At 43.4% G+C, this 20,633-nt stretch overlaps 1 protein-coding gene across 1 annotated transcript in view; it reads right to left on the bottom strand.

The window, feature by feature from the left end:
- Positions 1-20,633, bottom strand: part of OTOG (otogelin) — a 956,473-nt gene that overhangs the window by 422,379 nt on the left and 513,461 nt on the right. Inside the window, exon 31 of the mRNA XM_069221482.1 lies at positions 15,494-15,661. Within this exon, the coding sequence (XP_069077583.1) occupies positions 15,494-15,661 (168 nt within the window). The remainder of the gene's footprint in view (positions 1-15,493; positions 15,662-20,633) is intronic.

The following is a 20,633-nucleotide window of genomic DNA, read 5'->3' as shown; positions in this document are numbered from 1 at the left end:
TCCTCACACCATAGTAAGGAGCCAAGGCTGTACTCCCAGAAATCAATGTATCCTTTGCCCATGAGGAAAGAATTGACATATCACCTCCACTGCACCAGAAAAATCAATGCATCACTTTACTTTTCACTACATCACTTCCTTTGCAGCCCTCTGCGTTGTTATTTTTTACGCATCCCAGGTACTCTGTGGTAAAAAGATACATCCATTGATTCCTATGGGTTAAGACTTACTTAACCCCTTCGCTGCCAGGCCTTTTCCCTCTCCTGTGCCAGGCCTTTTTTTGGCTATTTGGGGCAGTTTGCGCTTAGGCCCTCATAACTTTTGTCCACATAAGCTAGCCAAGCCAACTTTGCGTCCTTTTTTTCCAACATCCTAGGGATTCTAGAGGTACCCAGACTTTGTGGGTTCCCCTGAAGGAGGCCTAGAAATTAGCCAAAATACAGTGAAAATTTCGTTTTTTTCACAAAAATGGGAAAAAGTGGCTGCAGAAGAAGGCTTGTGGTTTTTTCCCTGAAAATTGCATCAACAAAGGGTTTGCGGTGCTAAAATCACCAGCTTCCCAGCTTTCAGGAACAGGCAGACTTGAATCTGAAATTTTTCTCTACGTTTTACTCTGTAACTTTTTCCTGCAATGTCAGATTTTTTAAAGCAATATACCGTTACGTCTGCTGGATTCCTCTGGTTGCAGGGATATATAGGGCTTGTAGGTCCATCAAGAACCCTATGTACCCAGAGCCAATAAATGAGCTGCACCTTGCAGTGCGTTTTCATTCTATACCGGGTATACAGCAATTCATTTGCTGAAATATAAAGAGTGAAAAATAGCTATCAAGAAAACCTTTGTATTTCCAAAATGGGCACAAGATGAGGTGTTGAGGAGCAGTGGTTATTTGCACATCTCTGAATTCCTGGGTTACCATACTAGCATGTGAATTACAGGGCATTTCTCAAATAGACGTCTTTTTTACACACTCTCTTATATTTGGAAGGAAAAAACTGTAGGGAAAGACTTTTGCTATTCTATGTTCCCCCAAGTCTCCCGATAAAAATGATACCTCACTTGTGTGGGTAGGCCTAGCGCCCGCGACAGGAAATGCCCCAAAATACAACGTGGACACATCACATTTTTTGAAAGAAAACAGAGGTGTTTTTTGCAAAGTGCCTACCTGTAGGCTTTGGCCTCTAGCTCTGCTGGCACCTAGGGAAACCTACCAAACCTGTGCATTTTTGAAAACTAGAGACCTAGGGGAATCCAAGATGGGTGACTTGTGGGGCTCTGACCAGGTTCTGTTACCCAGAATCCTTTGCAACCTCAAAATGTGGCTAAAAAAACACCTTTTCCTCACATTTCGGTGACAGAAAGTTCTGGAATCTGAGAGGAGCCACAAATTTCCTTCCACCCGGCGTTCCCCCAAGTCTCCCGATAAAAATGATACCTCACTTGTGTGGGTAGGCGTAGCGCCCGCGACATGAAATGCCCCAAAACACAATGTGGACACATCACATTTTTTAAAGAAAACAGAGGTGTTTTTTGCAAAGTGCCTACCTGTAGATTTTGGCCTCTAGCTCAGCCGGCACCTAGGGAAACCTACCAAGCCTGTGCATTTTTTAAAACTAGAGACCTAGGGGAATCCAAGATGGGGTGACTTGTGGGGCTCTGACCAGGTTCTGTTACCCAGAATCCTTTGCAAACCTCAAAATTTGGCTAAAAACAAGTTTTCCTCACATTTCGGTGACAGAAAGTTCTGTAATCTGAGAGGAGCCACAAATTTCCTTCCACTCAGCGTTCCCCCAAGTCTCCCGATAAAAATGATACCTCACTTGTGTGGTTAGGCCTAGCGCCCGTGACAGGAAATGCCCCAAAACGCAATGTGGACACATCACAATTTTTGACAGAAAGCCAGAGGTGTTTTTTGCAAACTGCCTACCTGTAGCTTTTGGCCTCTAGCTCAGCCGGCACCTAGGGAAACCTACCAAACCTGTGCATTTTTGAAAACTAGAGACATAGGGGAAGCCAAGATGGGGTGACTTGGTGGGCTCTGACCAGTTTCTGTTACCCAGAATCCTTTGCAAACCTCAAAATTTGGCTAAAAAAAACACATTTTCCTCACATTTCGCCCATGAAAGGAAATGGCCCAAAACACAACATGGACACATCACATTTTTTCATAGAAAGCAATGCCTACCTGTGGATTTTGGCCTCTAGCTCAGCCGGCACCGGGGGAAACCCAGCAAACCAGCGCAGTTTTGAAAACTATAAACCCAGGGGAATCCAAGATGTGGTGACTTGTGGGGCTCTGACCAGGTTCTGATACCCAGAATCCTTTGCAAACATCAAAATTTGGCCAAAAAAACACTTTTTCCTCTCATTTCGGTGACAGAAAGTTCTGGAATCTGAGAGGAGCCACAAATTTCCTTCCACCCAGGGTTCCCCCAAGTCTCCCGATAAAAATGGTACCTCACTTGTGTGGGTAGGCCTAGCGCCCACGAAAGGAAATGGCCCAAAACACAACGTGGACACATCACATTTTTCACAGAAAACACAGGTGTTTTTTGCAAAGTGCCTACCTGTGGATTTTGGCCTCTAGCTCAGCCGGCCCCAGGGGGGGCAGAAATGGACTAAAACAAATGTGCCCCCCCACCCCTCCAACCCCTCCCCAGGAGGGACCCTTGCCTATGGGGTCGCTCCCCTTGCGTGACATTGGCGCAAAAAAAAAAATCCCCGTTGCCTAGTGGTTTCTGCCCCCTTGGGGGCAGATTGACCGAAAATCAGCCAATCTGCCCCCAAGGGGGGCAGAAATGGTCTAAATACAATGTGCCCCCCAGGGGAGCAACCTTTGCCTAATGGGTCGCTCCCCATCTCTAAAAAAACAAACAAACAAAAAAAACCACAAAAATAAAATTTGCCCTGGCGCCTAGAGGTTTCTGCCCCCAGGGGGGGCCGAAATGGCCTAACTTTAAATTTGCCCCCTCCACCCCCCCCCGGAGCGACCCTTGCCTACGGGGTCACTCCCCTTGCGTGACACTGGTGCAAAAAAAAACAATCCCCGGTGCCTAGTGATTTCTGCCCCCTTGGGAGTGACCCTTGTCCAAGGGGTCGCTCCCCATCTCTAAAAAAACAAACAAACAAAAAAAAAACACAAAAATAAAATTTGCCCTGGCGCCTAGAGGTTTGTGCCCCCAGGGGGGGACAAAATGGCCTAAAATAAATTCCCCCCGCCCCCGGAGCGACCCTTGCCTACGGGGTCGCTCCCCCTGCGTGACATTGCCGCCAAAAAAAATCCCCGGTGCCTAGTGGTTTCTGCCCCCTTGGGGGGCAGAAATGGTCTAAATACAATTTTCCCCTCCAGGGGAGTGACCCTTGTCCCAGGGGTCGCTCCCCATCTGTAAAACAAAAAAATTAAAAAAATCCCCGGTGCCTAGTCCTAATCAAAATAGGCTGATGTGCCCCCCAGGGGGGCAGAAATGGCCTAAAATTAATTTTCCCCCCAGGGGAGCGACCCTTGCCTAAGGGGTCGCTCCCCTTGCGTGAAATTTACGGAAAAAAAAAAACTCCCTGGTGTCTAGTGGTTTCTGTCCCCCTTGGGGGCAGATTGGCCTCATAAAAATAGGCCAATCTGCCCCCAAGGGGGGCAGAAATGGCATAAATATAATTTGCTCCCTTGGGGGGTGACCCTTGCCTAAGGGGTCGCTCTCCACCTCCAAAAAAAAGAGAAGAAAAAAAAATCCCTGGTGCTTAGAGGTTTCTGCCCCCGGAGGGGCAGAAAAGGCCTTCCAAAAAAAAGGCCCCACCTGGGAGCGACCCTTGCCCAAGGGGTCGCTCCCTTATGTCCATTTCATTAAAAAAAAAAAATCCCTGGTGTCTAGTGGGCCTTTCAAAAGCCGGATTGCAAGCAATCTAGCTTTTGAAACGCTCAGAGAGACTTCGAAGGGAAGGAAATTCCTATATATATATTTATTTATTTTTGTTTATCTTTCCATCTTGAGATCGAACGCAGATTTGTGTTTTTGCATAAGCAATGTTAAATGTTTGCTGTGATATTGGCCATGTGACAAAGTGAAGTAATAAGGTGTATTTTTTTTTGTGTCTTTCGGGACATTGGTTATTTTGGAAAAAAGATAAGGTAAGGTCACTTTCTCTTTATTTACTGTTGCACACATCTCACATGCAAACACCCACTGACTGATTAAGAACAACAAATCTGCCTTCTACCTAGGACAGTGTTTTAGAAAGACAGTTTTAGTCAGTAGCACAGGTGGCGTTCCAGTGGATGACTGCTGCCCGGGCCCTAACTCGGGTTATGGAGGACAGCTTTGAGCAGGATCAAAGACAAACAGCAGATACTGAGACAGCATCTCAGGGAGAGAAAAATGGAGAAGAATCTGGAAGTGATTTTTCAGTTGGCGAGTTCCATCCAATGACTCATTTTCCAGTGATTCTGAGGGATACAATTATGACGGTCATGCTGTCCCTTCACAAGCACAGTCTGTGCAGCGGGGTGACAGTAGCAGGTTAGATCAACTCAGAGAGCAGTCAAGTTCTGCAGCAAGCACAGATGGAGTTTTCTCTTGGCAGCCCCTCAATTTAGTTCAGCCTTTTCACTGGTGACCCTGGATGTAAAGTCGATACAGCCAATTTTTGCCAATTGACAAAGTCCATCTCTTCTTGGATGTTCACTTTTTTTAGCAAATTATGCAGCAAACAGATTTGCGAGCCAAATAATTTCTGAGGGAGCATGGATGTATTCTAGGACCTCGGTCAAGGGCATGTCAGTGGACTCCCGCTTCGCTTGAGGCGATATTTTTGGGCCTTATGCTCAAAATGGGCTTAGTGAGGAAACCAACCCTACATTCCTACTGGTCTGCTTGCACAGTTTGGGTAACCCTCATATTCGCACCATACATGAGCAGAGGTTGTTTTTTGCTATTGCAGTGCATGCTGCATTTCAATGACAATTCTGCTGCTTTGCCTCAGGACTATCCAGACCATGACAGGTTGTTCAAAATGTGTCCTGCTGTGGAACACTTGACTGCCACGTTTCCAGAGATGTATACTCCTGGAAATAATTTTGCCATCAATGAGGCCTTGATTCTGTACAAATGGTGGCTGCTGTTCAGGCAGTACATTGTGAGCAAAATAGCTTGCTATGACATAAAGCTGTACATGCTGTGTGAGAGCTTTACTGGCTATGGGTACAGTTTGAAAGTGTATACATGGAAGGACTCCACTCTAAATTATGTAGGTTGCCCTCCCACACTAGGAGTCACAGGAGAGAATGTGTGGGAGCTTGTCCAGCCACTCCTTCACAAAGGTTTTAACCTTTATGTGGAGAATTTATGTACTGGAGAAGAGATGTTCAGTGAGCAGTATAAAGCTGCCATTGTGTTTGTAAGAAGCTCCAGAAATCCAAGAACACTGCATTGTGTTCCAACGAACTGCTCAGAGTTGGGTTCTTGGACAGGGGTGATGTGTACATGCTCACTACAGTTCATGATGAGAGCACTTCCCCTGTTGCGGTTTGGGGTCAGATGGCTGAAGTTCACAAGCCCACGTGTATAGTTGATTACAACAAGTACATGGGCGGAGTGAATAAGAACGACCAGGTTCTTCAGCCATACAAGCAACTTGCACTTGGCACACAAAACTGTTTACCCACCTGATCCAGATGGCAACTTACAATGTGTGTGTTTATCATCAGACAACTACAGGAAAACTCAAGCCTTTCCTTGACTTTCAGTTGTCCATCATTGAAAGTCTTACTGCACCATAAGCAGCAGCTTCCACTTCATATGTTCTGGAGAACATAGGCAAGCCAAGGCTACAGGAGTGACACTTTGCTAATCACATTCCTGAAACACCTTAAAAGGCTTGATCATGTCATCTTTGTAAAGTCCTCCCTAAGCAGGGAAAGAGGTAGGAGATTCATGTTTACTGTTTCAAGAGCCTATGTCTTCCACCCCGGTATTCCCCTACTTGCTTTATGTTCTGTCATACAAAAGTGAAGTACTGGGAAATTGACTTAGGTGGAGTTGGTTGGGGCCACTACTTTGCTAGGCAAGCAACAGTAGAATTTTAGTTCTTCTACTTCAAGGAATCATGGACTTCCTTATTGCCTGCTCGACATCTTTATCTGCCATCAGAATGTGGTAGGTGTTCTGTTTGTCGACTGGTAAGTGCATTATAGTCCCCACACTGCACATAATGGTGGATGGAACACATTCCACGTTGTCATGGAGTACACAGTGTGGCAAAATATTAAAGAATTGACTAGATTTTTAGTTGTCTTTTATGGAACGTATGTCAACTACATAGGGACACTCCAATTGCCCAGGAGAACCAAAGTAAGTGTAATAAGTCAAACACATATCCAGTGGGAGTTATTCACCAGCATTTTTACTTGCCTTGAAAGTGTGCAAACTCAATTAATAACTTGTATTATAACTAATGTTAATGAAAAAGGGTACAGGGTACAATATCTTGTATGATAATTGTTTTTACATCTTTAATTTAAGATATGAAAACAATCATCATACAAGATATTGTGTCCTGTACCCTTTTTTCATTACATTGGGTATGATACAAGTTAGTATTTGTATTTTCACGCTTTCAAAGTAAAAAGTAAAAGTATCAGTGAATGAGTCCCACAGGACTTATTACTTTAGGGAACCTAGATGGTATTCTACAGCATGTTTGCCTTGGTTTCAATGGAAGATATGCTCACTCAGTTCAAGAATTGGGGCCTCAGAAAGCATAATCGGACACCCCAACTTGCATCCTCACACTGGAAAGAGATGGATTTAACACAGTAAGTGTGCTGATGGCACATGAAAGACATGTTTTCTGAACCTTCAAGTAGTTAGGGATGGAAGTCATGAGTATAGGTTCACTTGACAATTATAAAGGATTAAGTAGAACTCTGATGAGAACAGAGACATGAACGAGTAAGAAAAGCTTACTGTAGGCATGCTCTCACAGGGATATTGCGTAGGTAAAAGCCAGATAGTAAAGGTAGTACAGATACACATGCCATGATTCATCTTCACCTATGGATTGAAACTACCTGTTGCTGTACTTGGCCCGATACTGAACTACTATGGAACGTATGGGTAAATGCTTTACCTGCTTGGCATGTTCATCTTATGTCAGAACTTAGTAGATTTCAGTTTGCTGTTTGATAAATGCATTATAGTCACAGCACTGCACATAACACTGGATGGGACATATACAACATTCTCATGGACTACCCTGTGAGTCCAAAACTACTGTTCTTTATAGTTTATGACCTTCTCTTTAGGGAACTTCACCAGTATTCCCCAGCATGTTTTCCTCATTTTCAAAGGTCTGTGTGCTCACTCAGTTCGAGGAATGTTGCCTCTGAAGTCTACTTGGACACCTCCAACCTACACTCATAAACAGGAAGGAGCCTAATTTTCTACAGTGATTGTGGTGTAGACGCATGTAAGACATGTCTTCCTGAGACTCCTGTGGCTGTCATGGGAGCCATTAGTAAAGGTCCACTAGGCATGTGTTCTGTAATGTTCATAAACAAGGAGGCGGTTACTTGACAGGTAGTAAAATGTAGTCAAACTGATTCCATTTTGTGGCATATGAATGTGATGGGCCCTTGCATGATAGAGGTATGTTGATGTGAGTGCACTAATTGGTTGGGTTGGCCTGGCAATATGAAAGTCTTGTGTGTGGTGCGTGAATGGCGCATGAATGGACCATAATGTGGTTGGTGCCTTGATGTAGATTTATGGCTCACCTTCAGAAGTCTTGATTTCAATATTCAAATACTTTGATAAGTATTTGGGATTTGAAGTCATCATTTTTGTAGGTTCTAAAAACTACCAGTGTAAATGGTGAATTAACTCTAAAACATTGGTGCCTGATTTATGGCTGTAGCGGTAAAATGGCTCTTACTAAAAAATAATTTTTGCTTCTCATTATGGGTAGCTGTGGATTGTGGGCCCTATCTCAGCCCATACCTAGGAAAACCTGCACATTTTTTAAAACTAGACAACCAGGGGAGTCCAAAGGTGCATGGCTTGCATGGCTCTCACCATGTAATATTACCCAGAAGAGTTTCGAAACGTCATCATTTGTGATGAAGCATACATTTTCAGCACATCTCTGTGTTCATTTGGAAAGAAACCCTGCGTGCCCTGCACACCTCTCCAATAAGAACGGTACTCCACTTGTGTGGAAGGCTCAAGTGTAAAGGACATATTTGGCACTAAATAGCTACATTGAGTGATAAGCACTAGGGGTAGGTGCAGTATTTGGGGCCATGCTGTGGTGCTACCTATGCAAACCTGCACACCACAGACATTTTTGAAAAATAGACGTTCATGGATCCAATGGGGTTTTCTCACCCACAATGCTCTATAAACTGCAAACTCTGACTGAAATCACACATTTACCTTCCATTCCTGTGATGGAAAGTTCCAGAATCTGCAGGAATCCACAAAATTCCTACAACTCTGCATTAGCCCACTTGTGCTGATAAAAATGCTGCCCCACTTGTGTGGCTGGGCCTAGTGCTCGCTACAGGAATGGCTCAAACCAAGGTCAACGGGTCCCCTGGCAAGGGGACTCTCATTGACCCTGGTTTGATCTGTTTCTGTCACAGGCACTGGGCCTACCTACACAACTGAGGTACCATTTTTAGCAGGAGACTTGAAGGAATGCTGGGTGGAAAGAAATCTGTGGTTCCCTGCAGATTCAGAAGTCTCCACCACAGTAATGCGAGGAAATGTGTTTTTTAGTCAAAGTTTAAAGTTTGCTAGGGATTCTGGGAAAAAAACATGGTGATACCCTCGCAAGTCAGCCCACCCTGGATACCCCTGGTGTCTGGTTTTAACAACTGTACAGGTTGGCTAGGTTTCCCTAGGTGCCGGCTCAGCTAGGATCTAAAATCCAGAGGGAGCTACATTGGAAAAAAGGTCAGTTTTCAGTGGCAAAATGCGATGCATCCTTGTTGTGTTTGGGCCTGCCAGAGTGAATAGGCTTACCCACACAAGTGAGGTTCCAGTTTTCTCATGAGACTTTGGGAAATGTCAGGTAGATGGAAGTCTGTGGCTCCCCGCAGAGTCCAGAACTTTCCATCACAGAAATGTGAGGATAATGTGTTTTTTTAGATGTTTGAGGTTTGCAAGGGATTCTTAGTAAAAAACGTGGTGAGACCCATGCAAGTCAGCCACCCTGGGTATTCCTGTACCTAAATATGTACAGGTTTGTTACGTTTTCCCAGGTGCCGGATGAGCTAGGGTCCCAAATCTAGAGCTACCCACATTGAAAAAAAAGGGTACGTTTTCAGTGGAAAAATATAATGCATCTATGTTGCATTTTGGGCCACTTCCTGTTGCAGCCACTAGGCCTACCCACACAAGTGAGGTACACTTTTTATAGTGAGACTCTGAGAAGTGCCTGGTGGATAGAGGTCTGGGGCTCACTGCAGATTCCATCACAGAAATGTGAGGAAAATGTGTTTGAGGTTTGCAAGGGATTCTGGGTACAAAAACGTAGTGAGACCCATGCAAGTCGGCCCATCCTGGAATCCCCTAAGTGTTTATTTTATAAAAATGTACAGGTTGGCTGTGTTTTCATAGGTGCTGGCTGAGCTAGGGTCCAAAATCTGGAGCTACCCACATTGGAGTAAAAGGGTAAGATTTCAGCTGAAAAATGTGATGCATCTATGTTGTGTTTTGGGCCATTTCATGTCATAGCCAACTAGGCCAACTAGGCCTTCCCACACAAATGAGGTTTCATTTTTATTTGGAGATTTTGGGGAATGCTGGATGGATGGAAGTCTGTGGCTCCCCAAAGATTCCAGAACTTTCCATTACAGAAATGTGAACAAAATGTGTTTTTTAAGTCCAAATTTACATTTTGCAAGGGATTCCGGGTACAAATATGTGGTGAGTCCCAGGCAGCCCACCCTGAATACCCCTAGGTGACTAGTTTAAAACATTTACAGGTTGCATAGGATTCCCTAGGTATCAGCTGATCTAAGGCCCAAAATCTAGAGACACCCACATTGAAAAAAGTGGTCAGGCTTTGGTGGAAAAATGTGATGCTTTCAATGATTTTTGGTCAAATTTTGAGGTTTGTAAGGAATTGTGAGTATAAAGAACACAGTGAGACCTACTCAAGTCAGCCCAAGCCCAACCTGGATACCCCTGGGTGTCTAGTTCTTAAAAATGTACAGGTTGGCTAGGTTTCCTGAGGTGCCAGCTGAGCTAAGGTCCAAAATCTAGAGCTAACTACATTGGGAAAAAAGGGTCAAGTGTCAATGGAAAAATGTGATTGTCCATGTTTCGTTTTGGGACGTTTCCTGTCACGGCCAGTAGGTCTACCCACACAAGTGAGGAACCCTTTAAAATAGGAGACTTGGGGAAATCATGGGTGGCTGGAATTCTGTGGCTCCCCACAGGCTCCAGAACGTTCTATCACCTAAATGTGAAGAAAATTAATTTTAGTCAAAATTTGAGGTTTGCAAGAGATTCTGGGTAAAAAGAATGTGGTAATACCCACACAAGTCATCCAACCCTGGATACCCCTAGGTGCCTAGTTTCCATAAATGTACAGGTTGGATAGGTTTCCCTGCTTGCCTGCCGAGCTAGGGTCCAAAATCTAGAGCCACCCATATTTAAAAAGAAGGACCAATTTTCTGTGAAAAAATGCGATGCACCCATGTTAGGTTTTTGGCCCTCTTCTGCCACAGGCACTAAGTCTACCCACACAAGTGAGGTAACATTTTTGTCATAAGACTTGTGGGAGCTTAGAAAAGTAGAACATTTGATATTACCTATTGGATTTTGGTGCATTTGTGCCTTTCAAATGTAAGCCAGCTCCCTCTAAATCATACACTAGTATGGCTACCCACAAATTCTGAGATGTACATATGCCCACTGCTTCTAAACTCCATATCTTGTTCCCATTTCAGAAATACATAGGTCTTCTTGATACTCATTTTTCACTTTACCTAGTTTGCTATATGAATTGGTCTATACTTGGCACTCAAAGAAAACCCATTGTACGATGCAGCTCAGTTGTTGGGTCAGGGTACCTAAAGTTCTTGGACAGTCGACAAACCCTATATAACCTCACAACCAGAAGTGTCTAGTAGATGTAATGGTATGTTCCCTTTGTAAATCGGTCATGGTGACAAAAAGTTATGGATGAAAATGTTGTCGCAAATGGCCTTTTTTTGCTATTCATTTTCAATATTTCTTTATTTCAACAGTTATTTTCTTTGAGAAAACCTTGAGGGATCTACACATGTGACCCTTTTCTCAGTTCAGAATTGTATCTACTTGTCAAAGTCTATAGCTGTATTACTCATGAGTTTAACACTGGTTGCCACAACAAACTGGAAGTAGGTTGAGGGTACAAAGAATAGGAGCTATTGGGCTACCCCTTAGAAAAATCCCCAAACTGTAGTGCGAAATTAGGCTTTTTTATTCAGCTATGTATGTTTCTGAAAGCTATGAATATGGTGACTTTAGTACAGCAAACTGTTTGTGGATGCTATTTTTAGGAAAAAACAGACACTTATCTGGAGAACTTTTACCCCTACTGTTCTAAAAAAACACAAAATGTTGATATATTTTGCCTATTTTCTCAGTCCCCTCCAGGGGAATCCATAAACCCTGGGTACACTTAGGAAGCAAATTTGGCAGAATACCTTTTGTTGGAAACAAGTTATAGGTGGGGGAAAATTGGGGAGGGAGCAGCTAAGGGGTTACATGAAGACATAACGGTCCATAAGCTGGAGACATTGTTGTGTTGAAGGCAGTTAGAAAAATAAAGCTTGACAGTAGTCACTAGGTTTGGAAATAATGTCTTCTGCCATTTGCATAAGGAGTGTTCTATAAAGATATTCATCAATTTAATGTCAAGAATGGGAAGCAGATTAGCAGAAATAGTAGAGTGGCTTAGGGGTTATTTGTAAGTCAGTCTTAAATTACACATGAATGATGACATTTGGTAAGTGAGTAATGTAGCAGTGAGGGGCATTGAGGGTCATAAGGATGAAGGAGAAGATTGAAGGGAAAAGTGTCAAACATCCCCAGATGATAATGACATAAGAAGGGTAATGGTGTAGTACATTTCCAGTAAAAAGAGTTTGAAGGCAGTGGGTGTTGATGAGGTTGTAAGTGGAGAACAACACAGAAAGTTAAGTAAAAGATATACAAGGATTTTGAAGATCAAGTTGAAGACACCAAGAACAAAATGGGGGCTGTGGTGGGGATGAAGAAGTTCAAACATCTTGAAGAATGCACTGAATGGGTCAAACGAGTGGTAAGGGATGACAATGTGAAAGTAGACATGAGGCAACATACTAACACCCTGATTACACAGTAACTGTTTGTTTGGTGCGGGGATACGATGGAGCCAGAATCTCCAATTCTAGCTAGTATTCCCACACCAAATACCTAGAATTATGGGGCCTGTTCACAAACTGCATTTTGTACTACATTAGTAAACCTTTAAAGCATGACTAACATACTAAAAAATCTATTGCCAAACCTAAATGAGAAGGTCTATTCTTGTCTGTAACCTATCTTTTATCTGCAGAGATCTGTTATTAACATTATTTTTATCATCATCATTCTTCTTATTATTTTTATTTAAAGCATGTTTAAAAATAAAGTAAATAATTTGAATTAAATCTGTACATAACTTTCATTAATCTTTGCTACATAATGAAATGTTAATTTTATACTTTAGGAGAGAACATTTTTATCCTTAAAAAAACATTTTTATTTAACTGAATAAATTCGTAATAATTAAATATTTATTTTGCAATTCAGTTAATTTTGTAGATTTAAAAAAAAAAAATCTATATTAAAAATGAATATTTTAAATGAATTTGCATGAATAATTAACTTAGAAATAGTTTTATGAATTGTTTAAAACTATAATACATGTTTAAACTTTTCCCTACACTTTAACATCCATGCCTGCATGTGAAAGGTTACAAGTTATAACTTTATACTCACAAATTGGGCTCCATCCCCTAAATTCAGGGGGTGAGGACATGTAAGCCTACACCCTATAGTAAATGTATACCCTTAAATTGCGAATAGCCTAAATTTACAGCTGTTTAACACATGTTTTCTTCAAAATATCATATTGGTTTCTCTTTAAAGTACCCCGCTTTGAGCAGTGGCCATGCGATTGTGGTCATGTTTCCTAGAGGATTAACTGTCAACTAATTCAAGTGTGTGGGATATAGATTTGTTTATCACTAATGTAACCCATTTTGCATACCAGTATCCAGTGCTTAATTTAAAAAAAAAAAAAACTTGCCGGTGCCCAAAGCCCTCCTCTGAAGCTTGCGGCTGCTGCAATTCAATGTGCGAGCACTGACTTCTGAGGCAGCGTAATGCGGAAGCCATCACATGCCTCTTTAATCCATCTACAGACTCTCTCTGCCCCTTAAACTCACTCTTGCAGCTTTCCGTTTTTCTCCCTTTGTGACTTTTTTCGTTTTTCTCTACCTCCGTCTTTCCCATATGTGTCTTTCGATTGCATGAAAGGCTTGAGGCAGAAGAATAAGTGCCGGCCCTCAAAAATAAGTGACGGAAACCACCGGCTCAAATTAAGCACTGAGAGTATCCCACCTTGCAGTTTACCCATCTATATGTCCAAAATGTTTCGATATTTTCTTAATTCCTCTGTACCAGTCCTCCTCCTCATCCAGGTGCCTAACTTTACGTTTATGATCTCAATATTGGGTACTTTTTACCTGCTTTCTCAATTAAACAATGAGCGAACATTCATTGGGAATATTTCTTCTGCCTTCAAATTATTTGAAGCTTGATATTTATCTTGTATTGTTTGTTTGCTGCATGAATCACACCTCGGCTGCTTGGTCTTTGAGTGCAACATCTAATGAGTCTGTGATTCTCAGCAGCAATAGAAACTGATTAACTGCCAGCAGAGCGTTGGTCATTTAGGCTCAGAGTTAAATATAGTCATCTAATTGATTTTAACTAGTTTTACGTGTTTACAGTTTTAAATTTGAGGCCAGCCAGCAATTCTAATTTCCTCCGATCTGCGGCCACAGCAGCACCTGCTCAATCCTTCATTTAATATTATTTTGCTGCCTTTACAACACAATAAAAAATCTTCAGATACCGTGCTGGTAAAGAGCAACCAACACAAGGTTCACAGACAAGAGAATCGAAGCACAGTAATGTAGAGTGGTTTACTAGGTATGTCCCAGGTTAGCATCAGAATGTGGGTAGCATAATTAGGCTATATGTGCACAGCGCTGTAGTAGAAAAAGCAACAGCAAAATGCTGCCGACACAGTAATGACTATCAGTTCATTCTTGCCGGTTAATTTAGCACGAACCTTGCTGCAGGGAGTTTGGGTGGTTTACGGGAGTACCAGACTACACATTTTAGAGGGAGATTAACAGTTTTCCGAGAATCACAGGAGGTCGAGCTGAGGTAGGTCTAGGCCACATCTCCTCATTTCAGACTCACTATCAGTATCAGTGACATGCACAGATCTATGGATTCGTTGGTGAAATACAGATTTCTATGCAGTCTCGCTGTCCTAAACCTTCCATCCGGAACACTAATGGCTGCACCTCTCAAACCAATAATGGCTAGGAAGAATATGGATGGAGCGAGAACTTTCTGCCTGGCCTCCTCAACGGAATATGGTAAGATTGCTATTTTACCTGCAATGTTTTCTTATTGAAATGTAGAATATTGTACTATAAATATCTCTGTCTGTTACCTTATGTAGGAACAACCTAACAAAGCTTCCAGGGATAAATTAAGTTGAAAAAAACAAAGTAGACACAAAGAGCACTAAACCAGTTGGTAAAACAGACATAATTGCAATTGAATACAACAGTGCCCGTTTAGTTTTAGATGCACCTTATAGTTCGGGGTGTGCGGATATTGCAGTGACACCTTTAGAAAGTTCATGGTGTTTTCCTTTTTTTTAAAAAATACAAGGCAGCTCACCGGTGATTTGCAGAAGTGGGACATTATGTGCACAGCCTCAAGAGGCAGTCGGAGGGCTGATGCTGCTTTGAGGCTGTCCTCCATCAGTGGCCCACCCAGGACGTCACCTGAAATATCCTCTGTCTGCCCCCTCATCCGCTGCCCTCATTGTCCTACAGTAAGGGCAAGGAACGTTTTTCCTCTTTCTCTCCCACTTTCGCCCCTCCAGGTCTCCTGAAACTATTTGTCCATGTTACAACCCCCCACTGTTTCTTTCACTGAGGATGCCCTGCTCTCCAGACATTTTCTTGAGAAACAGACAGTTGTGTGGGCCTACATGTGTGGAAAATTGGCACCTACAAATAGTCTCAGGCTATCAGGCTCAGGGGGGCAAAACGTTTGCCTTCACCCGCACCTACTTATAAAACCACTGAGTAATTGCACAAAGTAGCTCTGTTTCTTTGCTGGAGGCGCCTTGCCGGCTGAATACATTTCCCATTGATTTCGGGTTAAAGCTTACCGTGTGCCTTTGGTTTGTATAGTCCTGGCGTCAGCATAAAGCTCACACCTTTTCCTTGAACAAAATCTTCTGCCTTTACTTGGAAGAGGTTGCTGCCAGGCTGGTAAGGTGCTATTACTAGTTGTCTGTCCATGTAGTTGACCAATTTGTAAGGACCCTTTCCCAAAACTGTAGGGAAAAAGATAGATGGCTTTAATATTTCATCTACCACACTCCACCATTTAACAATTAGCATACCTATTTCGGCGACACTACACAATAACGAAACATTAAAATAAAAACACATTACAAGGCAGACTTTGTAACCATTTAGGGCATCATTACGAGGGTCATGGATTTTCAGATGGGGCAGTAAACCTTTGCGAGCAATTATGAGTTGTGCCAGAACACCACAGACCTGCCATGTGTCCACTGGAGCTTTTGGCTATTCAATACCACCAAGAACCCTGGGGAAACACACGGTTATTACTGAGTAAACTGGAACCAGAATTACCTATTTACCTGGTGGCTCCCCATTTTCAGTGGAACCGGCAAGCTCAGCTCCGAACTCCAGCTAACTAGACCCCCAGCAATGTTAACTCCTGAGATGCGCAGACGGATACACTCATTGAGGCCTCGACTTGTGCGGCATACAACTTTAATAGGATTATGATGTAGTAAATGTACAATTTCATATTGAATATTCCCCCTGATATTATTCTCTCTTTAATGATCGGTGCAAAACATCCAACAATAAAACCTCTAAGAGTCCATCTAATGAACTATTGTACTTTTCTGGATCCTGTAAGCCCCGATCCAAGCTGATAAAATATATTCATTCTTAGCTCAAACATTTTACCTATGACCGTAAGTATTCTGCAACAAAAATATTTTAAAATGACAAAGCCATGGTCACAAACACATTACGTTCAACCATGCTTTAAAGGATTAAAGTGTAATCTTGGAGTTTGTGTGCCTAAACAGAATTGACCGAGATATGGATATAACTTGGGTCCTAAACAGACACCTATTCAATATGCATGTTCTACATTCAACTATGCATTTCAGTTCTAACAAATTCTGCAACAACTGAATTTGTTCGTTTTTCTTTCTAGTTCTAACATAAAACATTCCAGCATTTAATGAGTAATTTGTAGTTTCCATTTTTCTGTACCAAACCTTTTAAAACAAGATTTGGCTGCAACAGGATACATTGCTTCTCTCAGGTTTCAGTTTCAACAAAACATCACATCATTTTTCACAGAACAAATTCATTAAATATTTAGCAATACTTAGGGCAGCATTACCTCAGAATCATGTACTGCTGACTCAAAAAGGAGATGGAAGATGTTTTTCCTTCAGGCCTCTACAAGCTTTAGCGCAATCACTTGAAATGTTAAATAGAGGTCAATTCCTAAAGATCTCACACCAGTACTGAGCGGATTACCCTCCTGCAAAGCTTTAAAGAATTAAACAATGTCCCTCGTCTTCAGAATTTCTAGATATTACCAGTCAGGATTAGCAGTCACAATGGAGTTAGGTTCTACAGGCCGGCAGCTAGGGCCTGTGAATAGATATCCTGGTCCATGGTCTAAAATGTGTATACACATTCATGTCGGATCTCAGTTCTAACATATCATTAAACATAAACATAGAATAGTGTAGTATCTGAGCTATATAAAAGGCATAACGAGCGTCCGTGCCATTGTAAGTAATGGGAAAGAAAGTGTTGTGAGATCTCATTCACTAAATATACTACATTTCTCTTTTCATTTTAGACGTGACTCCTAGTGTTAGCCAGCATGTAATTTACCCCCTCATGTGCACCTCCTCGTCCCAGTCCTAACAAACGAGGTTTGATACCTCACTGACAGCACTAGCACAGAAGTTCCTTCTTTATATTTACACGTTTTCTTTTTCATATAACGACTCCTCTCCCTCGCCTCCTCCTGTTTTGTTTCCTGCCACTGGATACAGGTAAGCACGGTTGCTCGCTTCTTTGTTTTATTGTATTTACTGTTTTATGTGAACACTTACTGTTTTTTATGCACATGATGCATGCCTGTCGGGCTGCCTTTGCTGGAGCAGGCGGCCCTGACTTTCTCCGCTCCTTGAACGTATCCCCTGCTCATGTGCTGAGCTGGGGAAGGGACTGCGGTCGTGTTCAGGAGGGGTTGTCTGGGGCCAGCAAGGCGGCTTCTGACTAGCTCTGAGCGTGTCTGTTTAGGCTCGGGCGGCAGAGCTTGCTTTCTTCTTGTTGTGGCAATCGGGTTCTTGTGAGATGAGACCCGGTTGCTTAGTGATGCCTATCAGAGGAAGCACACACGCTGTTATAGCGCGTTGCTGTGCTTCCTGGTGTCAGTTTGTGGAACACAATGGCAAAGCGTCTGAAGCAGTCTAAGCATGTATCAACATCAAAGAGAGGGACAGGGAGGATTAAAGGTCCAGTGTGCAATCTCCCCAAGTAACGATAGGCAATAATGAATACACTGTTCCTGGCAGAAAAGAAGGGAAACCCAATGGTTTTGGAGCAAGAGCCCTCACACATCCATTCAGATGTCATGCTTCATCATTGGGGTGCTCCTCGTCAGACCGACCCTGCAATGTCTGACAGGCTCCCCATGAGGGAGCTCTTTGCCAGAGATCTTTTAGAATAACTGCCGTGGTGAACTAAGACCTACAGGCAGGTCGTAGTTCAAAACAGGAGAGAGTTAAAATTGGTTCTATACCCAGACAGGAATCTCTCATTTAATGGGCAGCAAAGGGATAAGACCAAGATTAAAAGCAAATTGAAAGTGATAAATTGAGGTAATGCTCAAACACTGGAATAATAGGGGCAAGAAACTATCTCAAAGCCACCTAAATATTGGTCAACATGTTTCACGTCTTACGGTCTACCAGATCCACTGACACTTCTTCAGGACCATGAAAAACAAAAAAAACTTCTCCTGTATCACAAGGAATAAAGTATTTTAGTGTAGTTTATCGAAATCAAATAAACCAAGCAAAACGTCACAGTCACTTACAATAAAGCGTACTGTCCGTCCAGTCAACTAAACACATAAAGGTCGCCCATCCCCTACTGTAGGAAGGGCTCTATAGGAGGTACACGTATAAGATTGTCGCTAAATTTGCCGCAGCAGTCTCTTCCTCCGTCACCTACCCCAGCGTGTCCTCCTGTATCAATGCAGTCTAAGCATGTTCAATCTCCTGAGCAGCAGGAGCCTGAGGAATTGCTGCATATTTATCATTCAGACTTGCAGTCCTTGATTAAGAAAGCTATGGGTTCGGCTCTGCAGGAAAAGGAGGTCCTGCAAAGTGCCTAAGTTTGATTGATGAGGCTGATGAGACTGATGACTCTAAGGGCAGGCACATTCAGTCTGACCAATTAAGGGAGGTCTTTTCTCATATCAGGGACCAACTCGGATTTGAGACCTGACTCTTGAAGAGGATGAGATTCTGGCGTAGTATAATACTTTTAAGGTGGGTTGTTTACTTTTTCATGAGGTCATTAAGACTCTGGGGGTCATTCTGACCCTGGCGGTAAAAACCGCCAGGGCCGACGACCGCGGGAGCACCGCCAACAGGCTGGCGGTGCTCCCATGGGCATTCTGACCGCAGCGGTACAGCCGGGGTCAGAAACGGAAAACCGGCGGTGCACCGCCGGTTTCCCGCTGCCCTGGGGAATCTGCGCCGCCATGGGGATTCCGAGCCCCATACCGCCATCCTGTTCCCGGCGGTTTTGGCGGTATGGGGTGTCGTGGGGCCCCTGGGGGCCCCTGCAGTGCCCATGCCAATGGCATGGGCTCTGCAGGGGCCCCCATAACAGGGCCCCACAAAGATTTTCAGTGTCTGCCATGCAGACACTGAAAATCGCGACGGGTGCAACTGCACCCGTCGCACCCCTTCCACTCCGCCGGCTCCATTCGGAGCCGGCATCCTCATGGAAGGGTGTTTCCCGCTGGGCTGGCGGGCGGCCTTCTGGCGGTCGCCCGCCAGCCCAGCGGGAAACCCAGAATAACCGCAGCGGTCTTTTGACCGCGCAGCGGTATTCTGCCGGCGGGACTTTGGCGGGCGGCCTCCGCCGCCCGCCAAGGTCAGAATGAGGGCCTCTGCTCCTTAACAAATGGAAGGATGTGGACAACTCATTTACTCCATAAGAAATATTTATTGGAAGATTTTTAATACCATTTTCCTCAGGCGCCTGAGGTTTATACTGCCTTGGCGTACATGTCATATTTTTCCTCTTTGGCCTCAGAGGATGCTTTCCTCACGGACCCCGTGGATAAGAAAGTGAATCAGAATTGAAATGGGACTGTGCTGCTTCTAATTATGGCATTCATACTCACACTTATGCAGCATATGCCACTCACGCTCTTTTGAAGGACTTTCATTCTTTGTTTGACTGCCTGCAGGCTCAGGATGATCCATTCATATTATTGCTACATATGGAACTGTTGTCACAGTTTTTGTCTGATGATGTCTTTGACAATCTTTGGGCCCCAACTTCTGCTGTTGGTGCTTCCCTTGTGGGCTGGATGTCATTAAGGTTAAAGTCCTGGAAGTTGCACACTGGTCAATGCTCCTTGATTTGTAAATTGCTATTTTAGGGCTAGAAATTGTTTGGCCCAGAACTCAATGAAATGGTTGAAAAAGAGGCAGAGGAAAAGAAAATCCTACAGCTATTTAAACCTATGACTGAAAAGAAGCAGTTTGGTTTCCATAAAGGGTTTTTCCAGGGCAATGAACGCCGTCCGTTTTGAGGTAGGGCCGGTGGTCAGGGGGCCAACTTCTGCAATAAATCCCAGCCCTCTTCCTCCACTGACCCTCATCTTCAACAGCCAAAATTACTATATGGCAGTGGGAGGTCACCTAAGAGACTTTCTTACCCAGTGGAAGTTTGCTGTGACAGATGCCTGGGTCCTTTCAGTAGTGGAACATGGCTATCAGATTCCAGTCAAAGGTCAGTCTCCACCTTCACGTTTCACACCTACACTTTCTCCAAAGGATCACAGACAGTTGCAGAGTCTCCTGGTGGGAATATATTTACTCCTGCAGAAAAGGGCAATAGTTCCAGTGCCAGCTGCTCAACAGGGTTTGGGTTTTATTTGACTCTGTTTTTGGTTCCAAAGTCGGATGGGTCAATTTCGGCCCATTCTCA

This window comes from Pleurodeles waltl, chromosome 3_1 (genome assembly GCF_031143425.1).
Source record: "Pleurodeles waltl isolate 20211129_DDA chromosome 3_1, aPleWal1.hap1.20221129, whole genome shotgun sequence".
NCBI classification, from domain to species: Eukaryota; Metazoa; Chordata; class Amphibia; order Caudata; family Salamandridae; genus Pleurodeles; species Pleurodeles waltl.
The sequence above is the reverse complement of the archived record's forward strand: the minus strand, read 5'-3'. Positions and strand labels throughout refer to the sequence as shown.